The 24,436-nt window shown below is 38.9% G+C and overlaps 1 protein-coding gene across 2 annotated transcripts in view; it reads left to right on the top strand.

The window, feature by feature from the left end:
- The window catches only part of ZSWIM6 (zinc finger SWIM-type containing 6), a 113,103-nt gene that overhangs the window by 63,389 nt on the left and 25,278 nt on the right, over window positions 1-24,436 (top strand). The window contains exons 3-7 of one of the 2 annotated variants that reach the window (XM_071581137.1): window positions 5,920-6,068; window positions 6,586-6,736; window positions 20,019-20,198; window positions 21,718-21,894; window positions 22,184-22,330. In XM_071581137.1, the coding sequence (XP_071437238.1) occupies window positions 5,920-6,068; window positions 6,586-6,736; window positions 20,019-20,198; window positions 21,718-21,894; window positions 22,184-22,330 (804 nt within the window). The remainder of the gene's footprint in view (window positions 1-5,919; window positions 6,069-6,585; window positions 6,737-20,018; window positions 20,199-21,717; window positions 21,895-22,183; window positions 22,331-24,436) is intronic. The other variant, XM_071581138.1, reaches the window with a different exon arrangement.

Raw genomic sequence — 24,436 nt, forward strand, 5'->3', positions numbered from 1 at the left:
GCTCTTGAAGGAACCTGGACGTAGCTTTGGGTCCTGCATAGCTGAGGCGTTTTTCCTCCTCCCTGTTAGTTTTTATACCATTGTAGCAGAGAGTGCTGTCAGGTGTGTAGGCTGGAAAAAGAGCAGTCAGGATGACAGTAGATGATCAGCTGTGTTTGTCATCTTGTATTGTCTTTTGATAGGTGTGAAACTTTCTCTCAAATAAATTGATTGGAAGGTCAAACTGTGCTCATGAGAATCTGAGTAGAAATAGGAAAGTAATTGCAAGATGGAAGGAAGGAGAGTTGAAATGTCTGTTTTCATATTAATCCTGTATTACTGTTGATTTCTTATTATGTGCATAGTGGAAAAAGGTGTACCTTTTTTGGTATAAGAACAGCCTGGCAAACGTATTTAATTTTTAACTTTTAAGTTGTAGTGTTTCTTTCCCTTGAGTATTTAGTGCTGCTGTTGCAATCTCTGCTTTTGGAAGAACCATCTGGATTTCTCCAGACTTTCTTCCATTCTTTGATTCTCCAACTTGCAATAAAAGTTATTTGTCAGTACAAACCCCCGTGCATATGAACTTAAATTTAAGAGGGAGACCCTTGGTGAAAGCAGTTGAAGTGTGTTTATCTTCTGACAAGGAGAGGTACCTTGTTTCTATAGGTTTTTTTCTATATTTGTCCAGGCAAATGGAGGTACATCCTCAGCTGACATTAATTTGTAATGTGTATTAGCAGCACTAGAGGAAGCATCCAGGAAGGAAATTTATTTGAAAGCTTTTTTTTGATAGATTACTTCAGAATACCTAGTGCTGTTCTAAAGAGCAATCTGGAGGTAAAGGATAAGATGTGTTAAGATCTATTTAATATATTTAACTGAAATTGCAGCTGTTTTAGTGGAAAATTGTAGGGTAGAGTAGGACTGAACAACAGAGTACAATCTATTGCTGATGTACTAATAAAGGGATTATTTAATGTTAAAGAAGTAAAATTATCTAAAAAGTGATGGAATCTTCCACATGGCCCTGCCTAAATTGGTAAAATTGCTTGAGAGATTAGTTGCAAAAGAACGTAACAAATGACAGGTGAGTTTCCTTTCAAGAAGGATGAAAATGAAGTGCTTCAGTGCTTAGTATCCAAATTGTTTAGTAGGCAAGAAATGAAAGAAATGAAAGTAGCCAAAACTAGAGAAATTTCAAAAAATCAAGCAGAACTAAGTAAGTATGACAATGTAACCAAAAAAAGATAGCAAAGTAAAATGAAAAACTAATTTATGAAAGTCATGATTTTAGGAAAGATATTTTCAGACACATTAAACATAAATATAAAAACTATTATATAGAAGATAATGAAATTTTATTAAAGAACACATAAGGTAAAAATAAATTGAAATAAAGCATGCTTATCTATACTGATAAAGTTCTTTTATCTGCCATACACAAATAAACTTTGAAACGTATTGCTATATGATGTTTGTGAGATGTGGATTTTAGCAGGAAAGATTAGATACTGCCAGTAAATACGTTAGTGCATTTTGCTGTATGTGCAGAGAGAGAAGAGAATTTTTTGAAGTTAAAAACTTATTGGGGATTTACTAACTTTCCTCAGCAACTTAGGATCACCTGTCCTGCCTTCATATTTTGTGTTAGCACTGATGTCTTCATAGCAGCTGCTGTTCTGCTTTGATGCTGAGCGCTGCTTAACGGGTGTTACAGGTCACCCAAGAGTTCTGAAGCTAAGTGCAACATGACGTGGCTTATGTGAAAACTTTGAATCATTCGGGGAATCAAAGGCGTAATAATACTTTTGGATCATTAATGTTATGATCTTTGGGGTTTTTTAACCATTGTTAAAAGTAGTTCTGAGCATACTAAGTTTATAAAATCCATCACTATTCTGTTGTGAATCAGCATACAGCAGTGTTATTTCTAGCTAGGACCATTCAATCTTCATACAGTACTCAGTAAGTCATGCTTTTATTTGTAATGATTTTTCCATATCTTCTTCTCATTAATGCTTTTGTGTGATGACAATAAAATATAACTGTTATACAGTTCATTTGTATACTTACTTATACTTTTTATTAAATGTTCAAACAAATTTCAGTGTCGATCGCTGAGTAATTTGGCATGGTATCATTCAAAGACATCTCTTATGATGCTTAGGAAATAAGGATCAGGGAAGCAGTTTGCCTTCCTTTATCCAAAGATTTCTGTCTATTGCACCTGAATAGTTTGCAATATACAGATTTCTTAGTCCATTTTAATCAGTGCTTCTTGCTTGTTTCTACTTACTGGTGAGGTTGTTCTCCATGCACAACACCAGTTCTTGAAGGTGATTGCTTGCTTTGAAAGCAGGTGATCAGAAAGTAGATGATCAATCAACCTATTTTTTTAAGTGGTTCTCCATAGAACTTGGGAGTTGATTATATTTAACATGCAACCTGCTATAATCTTAAATATAAAAGGGTGCTACCCTCTTCTCAGATATTGAGTATTCAGTGTTACAGGCAGTTGTGCACAATATTCCTGATTTGATTGCTAGGATTGCAATTCAGTAATTTCAGTAAAAGTAAGTATAGATGGCTGTATCTATATATTGATTATAAATATTTATTGCATTTAACTGTAAGTACATGATGTAAAGTATACGTCAAAGATCAGTCAGGATAGAAGTCTAAAAAGCCAGAGGTTGTTGGAGTGAAGGAGATGACATATGTTAGTCTATGAACTGACACAGTTTAATTACAGGTTTTAATAATTAGTGTAATTATACAGTGCTTTTCACTTTCATAGTTCAAAAACTAATTTATCCTCATGACATCCCCCTAAAGCACATACGTAACACTTATCCCCAGTTTACAAACAGGGAACAAGCATTTAGCCTTGGTACCAAACTGCACTACAGAGTTTAATTTCAGAGCTGCCATGTGCCTTTCTGCAGCCAAACTGTCCCTCTGCCAAAGCCTTGTGGTGCCTCTTCAGGGCTGTGCTGCACCCTGCGTGAAGCGACTGCCTTTGGGGTGAACCTTGAGCTCTGCCTGGTGTTGACCCTGAACCTTCCTGACAGCTGTTGCTAGACCCTTTTCTCTTAGCTCCTGAGGCAGCTCCCTCCTGTTGCTTATTCAGATAGTTCCTAATCTCTTCACTCAGTCCCCTGTTTCCAGAAGAGAAGTGGCTATTAGAAATCCTATCTGTGATCTGTGTTTGAGTGGGAGAGGAAACAAGCCATAGCAATCACCTGACTGTAAGTTACCCTGAACTTGAGAAGTGCCTATTTGAGAGACATGGAAATGGTCAAGTCTTGACCTCAAAAACAGAATGACATGGGCAGTGGGAAGCTGAGACTTCCCCTGCAGCACCACTGAATGCCTGGCTGCTGCCATGGTGGGAGGGTGGTTTGGACTTGTGCCTGATCAGACATGGTGTCTCCATGCCTTTGCATCCATGCCTATTGCTGACGTCTGATAACAGTGTTGAAAATGAGTGAATTACAACTGTAGCTGGTTGCACGTACCCTGAAAGTTCTTTATACAACCTGCTCAAAAATTTTGATTATACTAAGTGTAGCCTGTATAAGGTGATGTAAGAAAATAATTCTTCAGAGTTGGACATACCTGTAATATTGTGCTGAAAGCATTGCAGAGCTCAGACCCTTGGCTTGGCACATTCAGCTTTTACAGCCTTCCGGCCTCCTGACTTGAAATTAACACTGGCGTGAGTGTAGTGATATTGAGCTCCTGGGAAAGGTATATTTGGGATTGTATTGGGAGAAATAGCCTTGGTGGGGACAGTGCTGCTGGCCTGGGGTAGTGGGCATGCTTGTTTTGTAAAGGAATCCCGTTGTTACAGAATCTGTGGTAGTTTTGTTGAAGTTTAACCTTCTAGCACAAACTGACTGGTGAGCTTTTTGATAAAATGTAAACAGTTATGAAAGGAATTTATGTTTTTTCCCTAAATAGGGAAGCTTAGCTGAGGAATCTTGAGCTATTTTTAATTCACATTGAAAGCAACAATTCCAAGATTATTTAAAGATAATTCACTCCATTGAAGTTAGGAGCAAATATAAGTGTATTTTGTATACTGGTGCTTTTATATAGTTCCTCTTCACTGCACTTTGTGTGTTGGAGCAATGAAATATTTAAACTATTTGCAAGGTGATACTGAAAACCTGGGTCTGCAACAGCTGCACTGCTTATTCTTGTGTGGCTTGATTTCCCTTTTTATCTTGCTCTTTGCAACCAAAGACTTGTATGTATTCCATGTAGCTGATGGAATTGAAAGCCCCTTAAAACTAGCATACCAAAGATAGAAGCACTTGCAGAAAGAGGAGGTTTTTCATTACTTGGGTTTTGTACTGTCTTGAACTTGATCCTGTTATTGTTCTTATGGAAGGTAGGAAAGTTCATTCATGTCTTCAAAGACATGATAACTTAGTAATTTAAGTGTATATATGTGTATATGTATGTGTATATATATGGTAATGCAGTGTTCCTAGCTGTAGGCTCCGAAAGTGGAGACAGTGTAGGAAGTTGCTGAGCTGGAATGTTGGTTTTTTTTGTTTACTATCTCAGTAACTTGTAGTCAAGACATCCCTCTGACCCTTTAAATCTTCTGATTCTGTTTTTATTGAATACGATTTTAGCATTTCCTTCGACTACCTAAAAGCTTCACCTCCATGGCAGAACTGCAAGTGTGAAATGAAGGTTTGAATCAGTGGAAGTAATGTTTCTTTCCTATACATCTGGAGAGTATTAGCTGTCTTTGTTTTTCGGGTTCTCGGGACTTCTCTGAAAATACCCAGATGTTTACAAATCTAAGTAATTTTCCTTCCCTGGCAGTATTCTTTCCTTTTTTTTTGGCTACAGAGGTAACATGGACATGGATCTAAAAGAGAGAGATCTTCTAATGTGCTTCAATATCTAATGTCTTTGCAAAACCTAACATAGATAAAGATTACACAGTTATGACAAGACCAGAATAAAAATGTTAACTTGAGTCTCCGGCATGCTTAAATAAAATGCCTTACATCTGGTATGGTAATGTCCTACCTTGAGCTGAGTCTGACATTTGTAAATAAATGTTTCAGCCTTTTCAGTCTGAAGACCTTACAAAAAGTGCACAGTTCTTAAGAAAATCAGAAATTTCTAAATGGTGCAAGAACTTGTTTTAGTTGATTTTTTTTTCCTTTAGAAGAAGCCACCAGGAGAACATCATTGGTCTGAACTGCAAAATCTGAGTTATGGAGCCTGTGGCCAAAGCACTGCCTAATGTAAATGTAGTAATTGCAGGCTAATTCAGGTACAGTTACTCTGAATTGACTCTGCGTATGACATGGCCTATGTAAAAATGCTTCCTTTGGAAGCAGGATGGTCTTACACAGCTCTGACTCTTATTTATGATGGAAATGCCTTTAGTACTTCAAGACTTTGGATTTGTTTGGGGATTTTTTTACTCTTTGTTTAGCTTTGCAGAGCCATCACAGCTCAGAGGCACCGAGGTGATGATTCTCCTCATGTTCATCAATAGCAGCGCTCACTAGCAGTCACTTAAACCTGAGCAAGATTGCTGAAGGTACAGGAATTACACAGGTGTTTGGGGGAGAGTGGTTTTAACATCACAGTTGTAGAAATGTTATGCAAAGTTCTAATTTTGCTCGTAACATTGTCTTGGTGTAGGTGCTGAAATGGGAGGAAAAACCTCCTCATCCTGATTGTAATGTTTTGTTAGAAAAAAGAATATTGTTTATATAAATTTCTGTTCATAGGCTGTAATGTCTGAGTGCTTCAGACCACTGAAATTTAAGTCTATTTTAAAGAAATCCAAAACAGGAGAGAACACAAATCCAAACCCTTCTGTAGTAGTCCTCTCCACTGGACACAAGAACCTCCTGTCTTTATACAGAACGTAATGATTTCTTTTCTTGCTGTTTGCAGGTGCTCCTGACCCAACAGCAGGTGCTAGCATAGATGATGAAAATTGCTGGCATTTGGATGAGGAACAAGTTCAAGAACAGGTTAAACTCTTCCTTTTTCAAGGTGGATACCATGGATCAGGAAAGCAGCTCAATTTGCTTTTTGCAAAGGTGTGTTGAGTACTCAAACCCTTTTTCTTTTCCATTTTCTCCAAGCCAGTCCAAACTTGTTTGTGTCTTATCCAAAGTACTGTCCTGAAACAAGGCAAAATCTTGGGAACACAATGGCCACTTAATAGTGAGTTGTACAGCGGTGGACTGCAATCTGATGTGTCTTGATCAGTGGAAGGGTATAAAGTAACATTTCAATTACCTACAGCTCTACTGTTCTCTTCCTTCCCACCCCCAAAATATTGGAAAAACCTGCAGAAATCAGTTTTACAGCAGTGTCCATAATACACCTGTGGATTACTTCTGGAAAAATTCTCAGAAAAATTGCAATTGGATACTGAAATCAAAATTTGTTAAAATTGGAAAGGCTGACTATTTTTTCCACTTAAAATTTCACATTGCACATGTTAATTGCAATTTTAACGTAACAGAAGGGGAATATTATCATTGCAGCGTATTGTCTGTACTGTGATTTCTTTGCTTTTTTCAAGTTTGTATTAAAACACTCGTTTCTTAGGTGCGAGAGATGCTAAAAATGAGGGATTCAAATGGAGCTCGCATGTTGACGTTGATAACAGAACAGTTCATGGCTGACCCTCGTCTGGCACTTTGGAGACAACAAGGAACCACAATGACTGACAAGTATAGGCAGCTCTGGGATGAACTGGGTAAATTCAAAGACTCATTTTGGTGTACATATGTATAATAAAGAAACGATTGCATATTTGGTATTGAGAAACTGTTTGTGTGGTACTAGGCAATGCAGAGTTTTCTGCAGTTTTCCTTTTTCAGTTAAGATTGAGTGAAACTGAATTTCTGATCTACAGCAGAATACAACTGCAGATGGAGAGGAAACACAGTATGAAAGAAGTACAATTCCAACAGGTTTTAAGTACTTAAGGATCTAGAAAGAATAAAATAGAAAGAGGAAATATAGCTATACAACTGAGGCTAAATATATAAGCTGCTAGTGCTAAACTGGAAAGGTTGAAGAAATCACTTCACAACTAGAGAAGTCCGTTACTGAGCAGGAAAAGAGATGAAATGACAGAAAATCAACACAACAGTGTTTTACAGGAAAGGTGACCATGACTTAGTTGTACAATTAAGAGGAGAACACAGGATGAAATGGGAAAGGAATATTAAACTGGTGGCATCTGAGGACACTTGCTCTAAAGTGTTCAACAAACTAACTAATATGGCTTTGAACCTATGCTTCAGAAATTTTCAAAATCGTAAGAATTTCATCATAAAATCATAGAATGATTTGGGTTAGAAGAGACTTTAAAGATCATCTGGTTCCAACTACCCTACTGTGAGCTGGGGCAGCTTCCACTAGACAGTTTTCTTAGAGCTCCATCCAACCTGGTTTTGAACACTTGCAGAGATGGGGCATCCACAACTTCTCTGGGCAGCCAGTCCCAGTTCCCCACCACCCTCACAGTAAACAATTTTTTTTCCTAATAGCTAATCAAAACTTCTTTCAGTTTAAAGCCATTCCCCCTTGTCCTATCTCTATATGCCCTTGTAAAAAATTCTCTCCAGCCTTCTTGTAGGCTCATTTTAGGTACTGGAAGGTGCACTTAAGGTCTCCCCAAAGCCTTCTCTTCTTTAGCCTGAACAACCCCAGTTCTCAGCCTTTCCTCACAGGAAAGGTGCTCGACCCCTTTAATCATCTTGGTGTCCTCCTCTGATAGGTGCCCCTCTTATGCAGTCTGAGGCAGGCCCTGTTGTTTCAGTCCTGAGCTGGTCTGCCACCTCTAAACAGTATCAAAGTATGTTGACCATATGCCCTGGTTTCAGTTGCAGATACATTTCAATCCTTTCAGGTGTGCAGTAGGCGAAAGAAGTTAAGTTGGTTCTTCCACCTCCAGATAGTGTTTATTTTGCTGAACCGTCCATTTCTTCTTTCTACTAGTAGGATTCCTTCCACTGGTGCTTAGCAAGTTCCCTCCAAAATGCTGTTAAATTGAATGAGTCTCCAACTTCATTCCTATCTGGTGTGAAAGTTACAAGTCTCTGTGATGTTTTTGCTAGGATTTTGCCTTGAATTTCTCTGTAAACACATCCTTTTACTGTGTGAGACCTGCATATCAAAACAAAACAAAAAAAGAAGTGAATGTAACAGAAGTTGAAGGACATTTTTAGGGAGGCCAAAGTTACAATAGGAAACTGTAGAAGGAAAAGCTGAATGGCCCTGGCAATGTATAATCTGTGCTCTCAATGGAAGAGGTAACTCAAACATTGAATTTAAGGGAGTGATGGTATCATTATGTTAAAAAGTCCTGTTGGCTTCCTGTGTTGTAATCTAGGATTTTGGAGAACCAAAATATCAACAGAGAGAGTGACACAGGCTTTTTCATATTAACCTTTTGTATTGTAATCTGGGAGTGCCATATTTGTATGCCCTTTAAAATGTTTTATCTATGCTCTTACTTGTTTTACAGGTAGGTAACAATTTAACATTTTAGTTAGGGAGAATTTTAGGAGATAAAAAGTATGTAAAAATAGACTCTGCTTTCAATAAAAGTTTGCTTGCTTGCCCTGATATGCTCTCTGCCAACTGCTAGGCATATGGCCACTTTGTCAGTTCCATCTTGGCATAGATTTTTAAGCATACTTAATTAGCTTTAGCTTTGCTCCTTGACTGGGTCCCTTGAGTCTTTCATTAGAACTTAACTGGTGCTTCCTGCTTGGCACTGGGCATTGACAAGGGTACTGGAAGAACACCCTGAGCTCTGATCAGAGTTCCTGTTGAAGTTTATAAAAAATTGTTGATTTCAGTAGAAGTCAGATTGGGTTTGAATGTTTGAAGATGCCAATTTGAAAACAACAACAAAAAACCCCACAGCTAAAAGAACAACAACAACCCCCCTCCTAAAAATAAGCTATTGAAACCTGCACTTAAGACACCCAAATAAAATACTTCAGGTCTAAATATGAATCTGGCAATTTTTTAGTAGAGAATCCTAATTTCATAAGTAATTACAATTCAAAAGCATCATATTAAAAAAAATTCCTTACACATACCTAGGTAGTTGGATTTTAATGCCTGTAGATCGGGAGTAAGACTATAATAACTAGGCCCGTCATATTCCCCCGTCAAACTCGGAATCGGATGAGCAAAATGCTACTCGTGGAATGCCAAAGGTGTACTATTGGAAGGTTTAAGGTTGTGGGTCAGAACTCTAAGGCTTGCTTGCATACTTCTCTTTCTAGAGAATTTAGATGTAATTTCAGTGATGCACTGGGGAATGCTTCCCATTTGCCACATGAATTCCACTTTTCAGAGTTTGGAGTGGAGTTAGAATTCTTCATGTTATTGCTGCATAAATGTCTCTGTACGTAAATTTTTCATGCTGATCTTTAGGTGTCAGGCTCTTGGTGACCATGGTTGAAGACTTTAGTATGTCATTAATGATTAAGTATCTAAAGCCCCTTGGTTTACCTTTTAGTTAAATTGCATTGGTAAGATGAGAGGATATGGCAATACACAGTGAATACTTGCTGTTGAGTTACAGCCTGTTGAGCTGAGATCTCTGATTTGAAGGAAAGGTCAGTTAACCACCTTTGTAGTCCAGAGGAAAAAAATTGGACAGTGAATCTTGGTGCATCACGAAGGCATTAATATTCATCCATGAAAATTAAGTAAAAGTTGCTTGTTCTCTACAAAAGTGAAGATATTTCCTTAAGAAAGGGGGGAAATGGACTTGGTGCCCCAGCCCATGGATCATGATGGCTGCAAGGCTGTGCTTTGGAATTAAATGTTGAGCACTGCCAGATGCCAGACATTGGGAAGAGACTGTTTTGTCGGCAAATGGGATCTGCAAGTTAATTGGTGTTTTCTGCAGGCTTCTGGCTGTGAAATGAAATTGGAAGCCCTTTAGCCACATGGATAAAACAGGACCTGAATACAAATGTCACATGTCACCATCAGGGCCCACTGTGAAACAATAGTGTTCCCACTCGAACACTGTGCCATTACAGATCATTTAAATATAGGGATTACATTTAAACTAAAAGCCCCATTTGCCTCTTACTGCAATTTAAAAGTCCTCTTAGCAAAAGCTAAGTGACAAATCAAATGAAGAAAGTGCCCACATTTTTAAAACTGTAATGCAAAACAACCTTTTATTGCTTCTCATGTGCCACGAATGAATCATTATACTTGTCAACCCTAAACCAAGCCATAATTGGAGCAGCTACTGTTATCAAAGTCGGGCTGCTCTTGTGACAGCTTAATAAAGCTGAAACTGTTAAATTAAATCCCAGATGCTTAATCTGATGAAAGCAGTCACGTAGAAGAGTCTAAGACAAGTATCTACTGCTTGATGGAGTGATGGAACCCAATACCTTGTCAACACGTAGATTACAGGATCAGATCTACTTTTTTTTTCTGAGAACTGCCATTTTAGATATCTTCATATCCTACTGCTTGCCTTCATGGTGAGGAAGCTTCACCTAATTTGCATGTTTCAAAACAAACACTTCTAGTACATTTCCTCCATTTTGGTATGTGAGAACTCTTAAAGGAGGAGGAGAGCTGTTTTTTATGTGTTAAGGATTAGTTTCTTGTGCAGTAACAATGTGATGGCTGTGCCATGGGAAAGAACATGTGTCCAAAGAGCTCTTTGGCAAGGCAGGGCAGTGGATAAAATTGGTGAATATGTTCTGGTTTTGTATCATGCTGATCTGTCTGGTCTGTGTTGGTCATTTTATGATGCTGAGGAGAACTGAAGTTGTACTCTGTACTTTCACTTAGGTACCTTTCACATTTTGATACATAAGCTTCTCCTGTCTACCTCGGCCACCTATTGGTGTCTAAGGTTTTAAGCATAGGAACCTCTCATGATGCTGTGATGAGCCTCATTCATGGGATAAGGTTTCTCCCAGTTGCATCCTTAGAATTCTTTCTGTTATATACTAAGTATATACTATCATACTAAATGGGCTGTTGCTATAAAGGTATTTCTTGAGGTGAATAACACATCTTTCCTGTAGTAGTTTTAATAATCTTAGTAGTTCTTCACTAGTACTTTGCCCTGTTATAGACTGCTTTTTAAATGTTGGATCAGGCTAATGGTCTGTTTTGATTTCGCATTTGCTGATATTTTGGCCATTTTCTTGATCAGAATGATACATTTTTGTGTTAAAATTTAAACTAAAATATCATTTTACAAGGTCATGTGATATAGAGAAGTAGTACAATGTATTTTCTTGTGGATCATGCCTAAATTTTTATTAGCAACACTTTGCTCCTCATCTAAACATTAATTCCAAATATTGAGTTTAAGCAAGAAATCATTATAGATTAATGAAGAGAGATTTAATTACCATTTTGCCACAAGCAAGCTAATGATCAATTGTTAAGTAATGGGGTTTTTTTTAATTTGGAAACTGCACTGAATTTTTTGGGTAAAAGTTTTTATAGTCATCTCAAGAAAACAGAAAAACTCTTTTAACCTTAACTGAATGAAGCAATTTTCCATCTGTATTTCTGTCTCTGGCATTCCTTTCCTTTGGTATTAGAGAGACAAATTTCTATGAATGGGACATGCCAGCTGTTACAAACAGATTATCTGTGCTTAGTACTTAAATGGAGGGGGGAAAAGGACGAAAGCAGCCAGGATTGTTGCCAATATGCCCCTGGAGAAATTCCTTCATGATGACAAATTTGATGACTGCTCCAGGGCTGCCATGGAAAAGAATTGATAAGCATGCATTAAAGTTTTTGTGCTCTAGTACCATTTTCTGGAGCTGCATACTTTGTGCAATCTGCCTTTAGGAATCAACCATGCAGTCGAGATGTTCACTTTTTCACATTATTTTATGGTATTTAAAAAATGGTATAGCAAGAATCTTAAGTTTCAAATTAGAATGCCAAATTTGTTTCCATATTGTCATTATATCATGGAATATCCCAGGTTATAGTTGCATCAAATTCTGCCTTAAAGCTAAGGGAAAAGTACCCATGCCCTGCACCTGTAGAAAATAAAGTTAACTTCAAATTTCCAAGTAAGTATACATTAGTCAATTCCACACAGTGCATTTCTGGCCTTGAAGTGAAAGCTGTGGGAAGCTCTGTATTTCAAAGGAGGTGGGATGCACCATTCTTGGCACTATTTCCATTGGTCTTTTATCCTGGGATTTTCTAGGTAGAGTGGTATCTTACACTGTATGGTATCCAGTAGGCTGTGTGTGCTTACTTTTGTTTAGTCTCAGCTGTCATGATTTTATGAAACATGTAGCTTCAGTTTCACCCACTTAGGGTTACGCCTGCTTTTTCACAGATCAAGCTGTTACCATATGTCAGGGACTTTGAATGATTTGTTCTCTTGGAGTCACTAAATTAACAGTAGGTCAGAGTTGGCATCACAGTTTTGCTGCTCTGAGGCCCGAGTTATGGATGACAACTTAAATCACTGTTACACCCTGCAGTGTCTCAGTTGTCATTATCATCTTTGTTTGCCCAGTGAATGAAGCCAGGCTGCAGTTCTGCAAAGGTGGGTTTTGCCCACTTTGTCTGAGGATCATTTCCTTCCTCTGCCTTATGGAGATTGCTGTAATGGCATTTGGAATGAGAGTGAATGAGGCCAGAATATAGCAAGAAGATTTTGGTTTTTCCTTTTAGATAATTCCACAGAATATTCTGAGTTAAAAGGGACCCACAAGGATTGTGAAAGCCAACTCTTAAGGGAATGACCTGTATGGGCATTAAACTCACGATCTGACTGTTATCAGCACTTCACTCTAACCAACTGAGCTAATCCTGTGGCATTTATCAAATTTGAGGAATAATGGTCACAGTAATTACCTTTGGTCAATAAGCATATCTTGAAGGGCTTATTTTTAATGCCATAAAGAAAGTTGTTTTTCCATTCAGTTCACTTTGATGGAAAATACTTCATGTTTCTTTAAGTATCTACATTAAAACAGGTTTTATAGTTTTTATTCCTAAAATGTTGAACTGATTTACTTACAAATGTACTAAAAAATTGTTGTGTATTGAAGCTTACAGTACAAAACTCATTGCATCCCTAACTGTGGAATCATGCCTACCAAGATTACTGTTCGCTGAGCTGCTACTGTTATATTTTTTCTTCCTCTCACCCTTTATTTTTAGTATTTCAGTAACACTAAGCTGCCATTTAGTTTTCCAGTACCCCTTCTAGTAAATAGCAGAGCTAGACAGAAGTAGTGAGTAGTAAGAAATAACTGAATCTTCACTTATTTTTCTGAGCTTTACTGTGGTTCTGCAGTCTAGCCTTGTGATAGTTTCCGTTTTTTTGTCTTGAATGAATACTGGAAAAACAACTCAAGAATTGGAAAAGTAATTTAAAGTTAGAGGTGCAAGAATCTTGTTCTGCTTAGATATGTCAGAGTGAGACAAAGAAAGCCCTTTATAAATTAAGATAACCTACACAGACTAAAAATTAGATAGGGAAGGCAGTTCTTCTAAACAAGTAAAAGGTAGCTGAAAATTGTAATTGGAGCTGGAGAAATTTAACTAGAAAACTAGAAATAAGATTAGAATTTTGAGTTGTAGTAACCAGGCTAACCAGTTGTGGTAGACTACCTAACCAGGAGCTGTGCTAGATTCTTGTAATAGAAGCTGTGATTCAACTAGCTGTTTTTTGTAAAAACTCAACAATTGCATTTGGGCTGGAAGATGAAAGTGATTTTGGAAATGTAAAAGTAGGAAGGAATTCAGACTAGACAATCAGAATGTGTTCTTCTGGCCACTTACAGTGCATTATTTATGTTCTGTGAGGACAGTTGTGACAATCATAATTACCACTATGTAAGGGAGTGTTTGCACTTGCTCCACATTTGTGGGTTTGTTGTTTGGGATTTTTGTGGTGTTTTGTTGGTTTTTTTTTCAAGGAGAGGTATTTCCATCCCTTTTTTTTTATTAATACCTTGTTTTGTTGGACAAACATCAAACTTTAGAGTTTCACATTTTCTTTAAAAAAATTAACTGGGAGAAAAAATCATTTATCTCAGTGATAAATTTAGACAGAAACACCTTACTGCATTTAATAGTTAGTACTCACATTAACTTTTCTTCTGAAAATTGTTAAAGTCTAAAAACAGATGATGACTTCAGAGAGTCTATTACTAGTTCAAGTACTTGATAGATATCTGATACATATTTATGTTCACCATCTAGCTATAAATATTGGCAACTGATTAAAATTGTGAAGAAACACTCAAAGGACTATTTTTGTAACATATGTGTTAGTATTAGCAGTGCTTTTACCTTCAGTTGATTGATTGTAAACAAATGATCGAATAGTTTTGTAAATATGAGGGAAACTAATCAGTGAGATTCATTTGCAAGTTCTTAATACTTTCCTTCAGCTTCATAGACTAATAGCCTGTGCAATAGGCCATGCCCTGCTGCAGTGATTAGGTTATAGGGCACTGCAGATGCATAGAGGGGTGTCAAATGAGCATATGACAGTTTCTAAGGGATCTCTTGGGGAGGTAGTAGTCTTAGGCTATTACACTGTTAAACTCCACCCTTCAGGCAAATTCCTGTTCTTATATGAAGCCCTTTGGTTAAATGGCATAGTGTCTGCAAGGATGCAGCAGTCTTTTAAACATACTTAAAAAGGGCTTATGCAAAACAACAGGCTTATGCAAAATGACTTAAGAGTGTGCTTAGTTCCTTTTCCAATCTGCTGAAAGTTGAAAATGTAGGAGAGGAAAGCAGAAGTTTTAGGTTTTTGATACAGAGATCAGAGCATGTGGTTGCTGATAGCTTAGAATAGAATCTCAGTATACCTGTTTCAGCCAAATAACACATGTGCCTTTATCCCTTGGAGCAGCAGCAGCATGCAGCAAGAGAGAAAGGGAAACTTAATGAATTAGGCATTTTATTTTGTCTGTTTTACTTCTCCACTCTGTCAAATGCACACTTGAAGGTGAATGTGCAGAAGCACAATGATTCCCTCTTGGCATCAGTGTTGCAGGTAATCTATTGCATTAATCAACCAGCTAGTGTGAAATGCATGGGGAGTGATTATACGATCATACACAATACAATCAGCATGAAGCACTTGTCAAGACTAATACATCAAAGTTTAATTCAGTAATAGAATGACTTAGATCAAAATGAAACATTCTGTTCTCCAAGAAACACAGCACCCAAAGAAAGCCTTTTTTTTCTGAAGGCTGAAAGAGAAACCAGAATGCATTGAGAAATTTTTATGAACAAAATTGCAACTTGGATGCAACTGAATACTGAGAGTGGTTTTCCTTGGGGTTTTCTTACTGAAGAGAGAACAGCACTGAAGCACTTTTCCTATCTTTATTATTCCATAGAAAACAGCTGTTTAATTTGAGCATTCTCCAGTAGGACTTCTGATTATGCTTTGTTTTAATGGAGATATCTCCATGTGTGGAGAAAGGTGGTGGCTTTGCCAGTTATTCTGTAGGTAGTTGTCTTTCTTAAAAAGCAATAAATACCATACAGTACCTTCTCTGAGGTTTCCAAGTAGCTGTCCCAGTGAAAGTGTGTTTAAAATACAGATGTGTCCTGCTTTAAAGTCCTGTGCTGACACTTCTGCTTTGAAGGGCTCATAGGTTCTGGCTGTTAGTAATGTTTTTCTTCTGGAACTTCCAGTGCTGGAAAATAATGCTTTTGTAAGTAGAATTGGTTAGTCTCAAGTGGGGTGCAGTGTGCAGCAAGTGCTGAAGCTCTTTTATCTGTTGTGTGAAGGTAATGATCTTGAATACCTGGCTCCATTTTCTCTGAAATGATCAAATGCTATTAATCTTATAGGTTATGTTTTAAGAAAGAGTTGTACATTAATGGGAAGGGCAAAGAAATGTCATAGTAGATGTACATCTGTTTCTTGCCTATTTTAATTTTGGAAATGCATTGATTGATCTAAAATACATAAAAGTAAAATTCCAAAGCAAAGGCTGAGTCTCAGCTGTTGACTACACAGGTATGGTAAATGAGGAGAAGCTGACCCACACGCATCTACACAGCATCCATGAAGAGATAGCATAATGTCTCTAGGGAAAGCGGACTTCTTGGGAGGACTGTAATCAGAGAAACAGAATTGTGTGCTGGGTCCCCAGTCATGGTCAGTGTCCTAGAACCCCACTAAAATCGTTTCCATCTTCCCATTTGTGGGGGCAAGAGTAAAATATAATGGGTTTTAGAAAAGTGAGAAATGTTTAATCACATTCCTTGCTTTTCCTTTAGCTTGATGAATACATGCATGCGCAGAATGTGTAGTTATTGCAACATGTACTTTTACAGTGCCTTAATGCTTCTGAATGTGTTTCAATTTGCATATTTAAATCCTGATCACTGTGAAGGCATGCTGTCCCTTTCTTCCCCATGAATTCAAAGGTATGGATGTCCCATAAGAAACAGAAAAGTGCAGATATTCTTGTGTATGTAGAAGGAAGGCATGCATTTTTAATACAGTAATATAACTTTTTTTGTTTTTTTCTGGTAGGATGACCAATACTAAAGATAAATGACAACTGCATGTTTTCAAAAGGAGGTCTGTCTGAACCAAAGGTCTGTTTTGGCAAAGCTGGCTTTTTCCAGGTCAAAAGGATTAGTGTTGAATCAAAATAAGCAAGTTCTCACTGCAATGTCACAGCTCTAATGTTCATTTTCTTGTGGAATTATTGTCAAATGGCAGTTGTAGCATGTCTTGTTTTCTGAATATTTTGTGAGGAAAATATTTTAGATACTGAATTATGGTTATTTTGCCACTATGCTGTAAGGAGTCTTCTGTTGGAAAGATGTAGGTTAGGGTAAAGGGATCCAAATATAAGATCATTACTTGTGGTTTACTAGAATGCAGTTCGAGGGGGAGGGAAAATGTGTCAGACTGCTGAGGAACCAGCATGAAAAACATCTGTGTTAGAGAGAAAAGCAGTCTGTAAACACAAATACTTTCTCTGGATTTTTGGTGTCTCTCTTTTTAAAATTTTTATTATTTAATAAGACATTTACTCATGTTGCCAGTGACATGAGTGACATCATTAAACATAGTCAAACATGTAAACTTGAGAATGTTAGGAGTGTATTTTGGATAACTTCTTTGGAGTGCATATGGTTGCCAACAGCAGTTTCTAAGCTAAAGTCAAAGGATATTGATTCAGGTACCTTAGGAAGTGGCTGCCAAGTGTTTTCCATAGGCCTTACCTGTTGTAAGGGTAGGCATGATGAGCAGTTTCTCCATACAGGAACCATTTGTTATGAAATAGAGGATCTCTTGTTTGAGGCCAGTGTAAGCCTTCAGGTTGGTGTTGACAAACAAGGGCCAGCTCAGGGGTGCTTCCACTGAGCAGCATCAGAGTGAGATGGGAAGAGTATCCTCCAGGCTCCTGCCAGTTGGCATGTGATAAAAGTCTGGGCACAAGTGAATGTTTTCCTCAGATTTTTCAGTGTTAGGAGCAGGACAGGAACCAGTGAATTGAAAGGCCAGAATGGAGCAGATGTCAGGAGAACAGGAAGGTGTTTAGGGATCAGGAGTAGGAAGAAATACAAATACAGGGAAATGCATACACATGGAGAGGAGGGGAGGGAGAGGAGGAAAAAAAATTACGACACCGCCCCCCCCCAAAAAAACCCACAAACCCTCAACCAAAAAACAACCCAACCAAAAGACCTAGCAACCTATATAGGCTGAAGAATGTGGGGTCATTGGCATTGTGTGTCCTTCTCCCAGATGATAGGCTTTGTAGCACTACAGGAGCTGACCCCAAGGCTTTTTGTTCCCTTCTGTTCTTATGGGGGAATTTTGTCTTGCACTCTTCTTCCTGCAGGGAATAGGGCAGCCATCTGAGCTGTTCAAGATCTCAGATGTGCATGCAGCTTTCTCTGAAGTCATTTGGAGCAGGGTGCAGTTGGGCTCTTTAGAAATTTTAAGTGGTTTGTGTGGAGTTTATTTGAAATGCACTTGCCCTTGTGCTTCGTTCACATAAAAATAGCCTGGGTTTCAGAGACAATAGCTGCTAACAATGTAGTTAGGCCTGACATAGTTTTCCACTTTAAACCACCGAAGTTTTAAAGGTTTTGGTACTATTGTTTCTGTTTGATCTCTCCGGGCTTATAGATATACCACATACATAGTGGAACTTCTGAAGGAGGAAGCAGGTGAATTCTTTTGCCTCTAGTGGTGTTTCTGAGATTGGAGAAAGAAAATGCCACTCATTTTGTAGGGTTGTGGTGCAATAATTGTTCTACCTTGCTGGATGATTGAAATACTTAACCAGATTTGGTTAAGATACTCTATTTTACTTCAGTCTGAAAACACTGGGAATCTGGTTACAGAGTATTAAATCAGCTTTTTTTTTTTTTCAGATGCTGAGACGTACAGTGTCTCTGTAGTGCCCTCAAGCGATACTTGATTTTGAAAATCAATAAGCAATCCCAACTTAACTATTCCCCAAAACTTTCCCATGTGCCACATCTTCTGTTTCATGTTACAGATTGCAAGAAACGTAGTCATTCTGTCTTGGACAGTACTGAACCATTGATGCTGAGTAAGAAGTGCCACTTGTAATTTGAGTCCTTTTGGAGGGTGATGTCTGCTGGCAAGTGTGTCTAAAGAAAACCATATGATTTGATTATGTTTTTAGAAGTAGTATTGGCCTTATTCACTCCATGGCAAGTTTCAACACTTAAATCCCAAACACTTGCTATACTGTATTTAACTAGTGTGCAGTAATAAACTGCAGTAGTGTAATGTCTCTCTGGTGTTCTGAATTGGAACATATCATATTTTGTTGTGGCTTTCAGATTTTTTTGATATCAATTCCCCATTCCATGTTGGTTCTTGAATAGCAGGAGACTTGTAACTTTTAAGGATCAAGCTGTGTCTCCGATGGAGTGGCATACCTGAATTACTTTAGGAATTGATATGGTATGATGACCTGATCCAGGGGTATCCATTTTGCATTCTTAGCAAAAGAATTCTTGAATTGGAGAATTTTACTATCCTAGAAGAATCAGCTGCATTTTTATTATTTTTTTTCCAGTCTGCCATGAGGATTGCATAGTCTAAGCATATTCTCACAATCTCTTGTAGTGTATAAGGCACATTCTTAATGAGCAAATGAACTGCTGCTAAACAGTACATTCAGATGTCTTCATGCTTCTGTCAAAGTTCAAGCTGATAAAGGGACAGCTGATTTAGAAAGAAATCTTTCCATTTGAAAATTGCCACTAGACACCCTGATGGTATTTATGCTTGCCATGCTATATAGTCTTAGGGAGCACTTTCTGAAGTGACGGTATGTGTGATATGTCAGCACAAATTAGCTTTCCCTTAGAACTCCCTAAACAGAAAATGTAAACCAAATTTTCTACTGTAACCAAGTTACTGAAGTAATTGCCATAAAAATGTCTTACTCCTATCAGACTGCACAGAACTCATGTTTACTGGTTATCTGAGGCACAGATGTGTTTGGAAAGGAGTTACATGATCAGGAGTAGTTCTGATGGGTTCTGAGAGTGGAAGTGTGTGTTTATAAAACGTCTTACTAACACACTTTTTTGGATCCTGCAATGTGGAGCTGGAAGATTCATAAATCTCATCACAGAAAACAACATTCACTTCTGATACAAAAATCAGTAGAAAAACGTGGTTAATGTTCTTCTGTAACCTTATGCGTATTTTTTTTTGGATTTACTGATGTTCCTGTCTTATGGGCCATACACTGGGAACTCTGGTTTTCTAATACAAAAGACCTACTAATGCCTCTTAGTTGAGAGGACTGACTTCAGATTGACTGCACCAGCTCCAAGCACCTGCGTAGGGAATTCAGCATGCCTGGTGTTAAGCGTAGCTGGGAAGCAAGCAGTGTAGCCTTTGAGGGGAGGAAAAAGTGTATGATATATAAGTTTGCAATTAGTCATAGGCTGCTGCAGTTTTAATAGAAAACGTAATTTAGCAATTTTTTTAAAATCAGGTGCTCTGTGGATGTGTATAGTCTTAAATCCTCACTGCAAGTTGGAGCAGAAGTCCAGTTGGCTAAAACAGCTGAAAAAATGGAACAGTGTGGATGTTTGTCCCTGGGAAGATGGAAACCATGGAAACGAACTGCCCAATTTAACCAATGCTTTGCCTCAGGGTGCAAATGCTAACCAAGGTGAGCCTAAACATATGCACTGACTACAACATACAGTATAACCTCTATCTTATGTACTCCAGCCTGGCAGAATTGAACTCTCTTTCCTAGGACAAGTAACTTTCTTTTTGAGGACTGACCAGCCAAAATTAGTTTTACTAATACTATCTTTGCAGAAGAACAAATAGATGTTTTTTTACTGTTCTAGAGCTGCAAAATTTTCAAAACATTTGTGTTTAGTTAGGTCTTCTAACTTTTCACTTGGTGCTTCTAAATACTGTTGCATGAAAATCGAATGCCCTTTAAGTATGTTGTGTTTCTTTGCTTGACTATAATCTTATATTCCTTCTGGTGTTGGGGTTGTTATTTTGTTTGCAGTTACAAAGCCTTTATAGCTATTTAAGGAGAGATCTGTTGAAACTACATTAATCTTTTATGTGAGAAACTAAAGCCGCTGTCTGTGGGATGTGCTCTGTGTGTGTCATCTGCATTGCCAGGTGTGGAGGGTGCAGAAGCAATGCTGCCATCTTGGAGGATGTGTCTTTTCCTACTCAATATCATGCTTTCTAATCTAAAATGTGATGATGAAATCTTACAGAAGGCTTTGCACAGTCCTCTTCACTAGGCAAAGTGCAGGATATTTACTCAGGAAAAAACCCTCATAATCCTCAAAACCCTCAGTATTGATACGTATTTCATATAATTGCAATAAAGTAAAAATTAAATTTCTTGGCAGGTGGCAGATCTGCACTTAGTTGGGTTTTTCTTGTTTCTTTTTCTTGGAAGATTGCCTCTGAAGGAAAAGACATGGTTCATTGCTAAATCTCATGGCTAGCTGGGGACATAAGTTCATTCAGCAAATGACTGCTTACAGAGGTATTTTGCTTCCTCATGATAGTCAGACCAATGTGGGAAGGTTAGTGGTAACTCTGACATGGCTTCTCAACATTCACAAATGCAGTACCATGTCAGCAGAGAAATTTTGCAATAGGGAGATGTCTAGTAAGGATTATGTCAGTCCCTTGTGGCTTCAGTACCTCACTTTATTAACTGTATTTTTGTATGTTCGTGGCAAAGTTAACACAAGTGCTCAGAGCTAATGCCATTTCTTGAAGGGAGAAACTACTGATCTTTCATACACTTTATCCATTGCTCATTCTGACAGCTCTCAGTCTAAGAATTAAAACTGGCGATGCTTGAGTGCCATATACTTTCTGGTTTTCTAGGGGAGTTTGTACATGCCATTGAATGTCTTTCACCTCTGTTGGTTCCCTCTGCAAAGTCCTGTTTATCATCAGCCATGCTGGTTTCTAGATCTCTCTCTGAATATAAATGAACGGCACACACATCATCTGAGCTGATGGATAATAATATAGGATGTGCAATGTCCTCTGGGGGCTGCTTAGTGGAGAGGGGGCAAGGCAGACTGCCATGGGCTGGGGGTTGGTGAATAGGCAGAAGACAGGAATACTGTGAATGACTGATTCATGTATGAATGAGTAAAAGCTGATGCAGCTTTCTGGTCTTGTGAAAATGACAGATTCATCAAACAGGCCACATCGGACGGTGTTCACTCGAGCCATTGAGGCGTGCGATCTGCACTGGCAGGACAGCCACTTACAGCACATTATCAGCAGTGACCTGTACACCAACTACTGTTACCATGACGACACTGAAAACTTGCTCTTTGACTCTCAGGGGTGGCCCCTCTGGCATGGTGAGTGGCTAAACCGGAAAGACGTTTCCATGACATGCTGCTTTGTTCATTTTCTATGGCATTATTTTTGAGGGGGAGGTGGTGGGGAAATGGATGAAAAGCCTGGCAAAAAGAACAGAGACTCCCTTGAAATGCTGGCTCAGAAGTAGTCCTTTAAGTCTCTCTTGCATAGTTTTACTAACACAACAGGAAAAAAAAGAAACAAAAAAAGGCCTTTTAAGTAACCTAGCAAAACAGGCCACTGCAGATATGGAAGCATTGCTATTCCTCATTTTTTTCTCTGTTTTAGAGCATGTTCCTACGGCCTGTGCGAGGGTGGATGCATTACGATCCCATGGATACCCACGAGAAGCACTGAGGCTAGCAATAGCTATTGTTAATACACTAAGAAGGCAGCAGCAGAAACAGCTGGAAATGTTCCGGGCTCAGAAGAAAGGTAAATGGGGGAAGAGAAGGGCAAAGGACATGCAAGTGGACAGTAACACCAGACTGGAACTTTGCATGAGGAAACTGCTTTTGAAACTAAAGTGGACGAAGTGACTTTGAACTTTTCAGTCCAGACAGTAGTAATGTCACATGCTGGATATCAGAAGATTTCTGTAAGCTGTGTTATGAGCTGTGATGAGGTCTTTATCCTAATCAGGTGCTTCGATTATGGAGTAAAAATTCTCAGCCTATGTCGTTTACAGGCTTTTGAACAGATCTTTGCATTTGGCATGTCAGGTGTTTAATTTTTTCTTTCTCTGACACATAATTTTGCTGAACTCTATGTTCTGAGGTGTAAGCCTAAAGGTGACTTTGAGGGTAAAAATGAGGCAAAATCTGTACAACAGAACTTTGTCAAATTTGGCAGTGTGTTGTGGGAGAATCTCTTAAAACGCTTAACAATTTCAGTGTTTCTGAATGGGGGGGATTGATTGGTTGGTTTTTTGAGGGTTTGTTTATTGGTTGGTTGATTTTGGTTTTGAAACACTTGTTTTCTATAAAATATTTTGTAGTGTTCCTCTGAGCATTGCCCTTGTTTATTCTGAAGGAAATGGATAGTTTCTCTGCGATGTGATCCTTGCAACCCAAAGCAGTCCTGCACTGAACCTTTTTACTTTGAAGAGGTAGTGGAAGAAGGGGAAGAATGCATGCAGAAAAACTGGAATTACTTTCTTAGCTGCTACAATAATCCATTTATTCAAATTTTATCTCAGATAATTTTTTCTGCTCTTAAACTATGTGTATCCTCATTCACTCTAGGTAAAAATACCTGTATAATTTTTTCAAGTGTGTGTTCAGACATTTTTGCAGAAATGTGTATTTCTAAGACAAGATCATAGAATGATAGAATCAATTGGGTTGGAAAAGACCTTCGAGATCATCAAGTCTAACCCTTGGTCCAGCACCAGTCCCTTTACCATATCATGGCACTCAGTGCCACGGCCAATCTGTTGAAAAACCTCCAGGGATGGGGAATCCACCCCCTCTCTGGGCAGCCCATTCCAATCCCTGATTAATCTCTCTGGAAAGGATTTTTTTCTCATCTCCGACTTAAATTTCCCCTGGCAGAGCTTGAACCCATGCCCCCTTGTCCTATTGCTGAGAGCCTGGGAGAAGAGACCAACCCCCACCTGGCTAGAACTTCCCTTCAGGTAGTTCTAGACAGTGATGAGGTCACCTCTGAGCCTCCTCTTGTCCAGGCTAAACAACCCCAGCTCCCTCAGCCTCTCCCTATAGGGCTTGTGCTCCAGTCCCTTCACCAGCCTTGTTGCTCTTCTCTGGCCCCGCTCCAGCACCTCAATATCTATCCTGAACTGAGGGACCCAGAACTGAACACAATACTCAAAGTGTGGCCCCACCAATGCAGAGTACGGGGGAAGGATCACTTCCCTGGTCCTGCTGGCCACACTATTTTTGACACAGACCAGGATGCCATTGGCCTTCTTGGCCACCTGGGCACACTGTTGGCTAATGTTGAGCTTCCTGTCAATTAGTACCCCCAGGGCCCTTTCTGCCTGGCTGCTCTCCAGCCACTCTGTGCCCAGCCTGTAGCACTGCATGGGGTTGTTGTGGCCAAAGTGCAGGACCCAGCACTTGGCCTTGTTGAACTTCATCCCATTGGAATCAGCCCATCTCTCAAGTCTATCCAGATCCCTCTGTAGAGCCCTCCTGCCTTCCATCAGGTTGACACTCCCTCACAGCTTGGTGTCATCAGCACCGAGGTCAGGCTGACAGGCCTGGAGTTGCCAGGGTCAGCCTTGCAGTCCTTTTTGTGGATTGGGGTGACATTTGCCAACTTCCAGTCATCTGGGACCTCCCCAGGGAGCCAGGACTGTTGGTAGATAATGGAGAACAGCTTGTCAAGCTCTTCTACCGGCTCCCTCATCACCCTGGAATGGATCCCATCTTTTCCCATAGACTTGTGAGGATCCAGCTCGCTTAGTAAGTCACTAACTATTTCCTCCTGGAATACAGGGGGACTATTCAGCTCCCTCTCTCTGTCTTCCAGCTCCAGAGGCCAGTTGTCTTGAGGGCCACCTGTTTTACTGGTAAAAAC

The sequence above is a fragment of the Pithys albifrons genome, chromosome Z (genome assembly GCF_047495875.1).
Source record: "Pithys albifrons albifrons isolate INPA30051 chromosome Z, PitAlb_v1, whole genome shotgun sequence".
In the NCBI taxonomy this organism is placed as follows: Eukaryota; Metazoa; Chordata; class Aves; order Passeriformes; family Thamnophilidae; genus Pithys; species Pithys albifrons.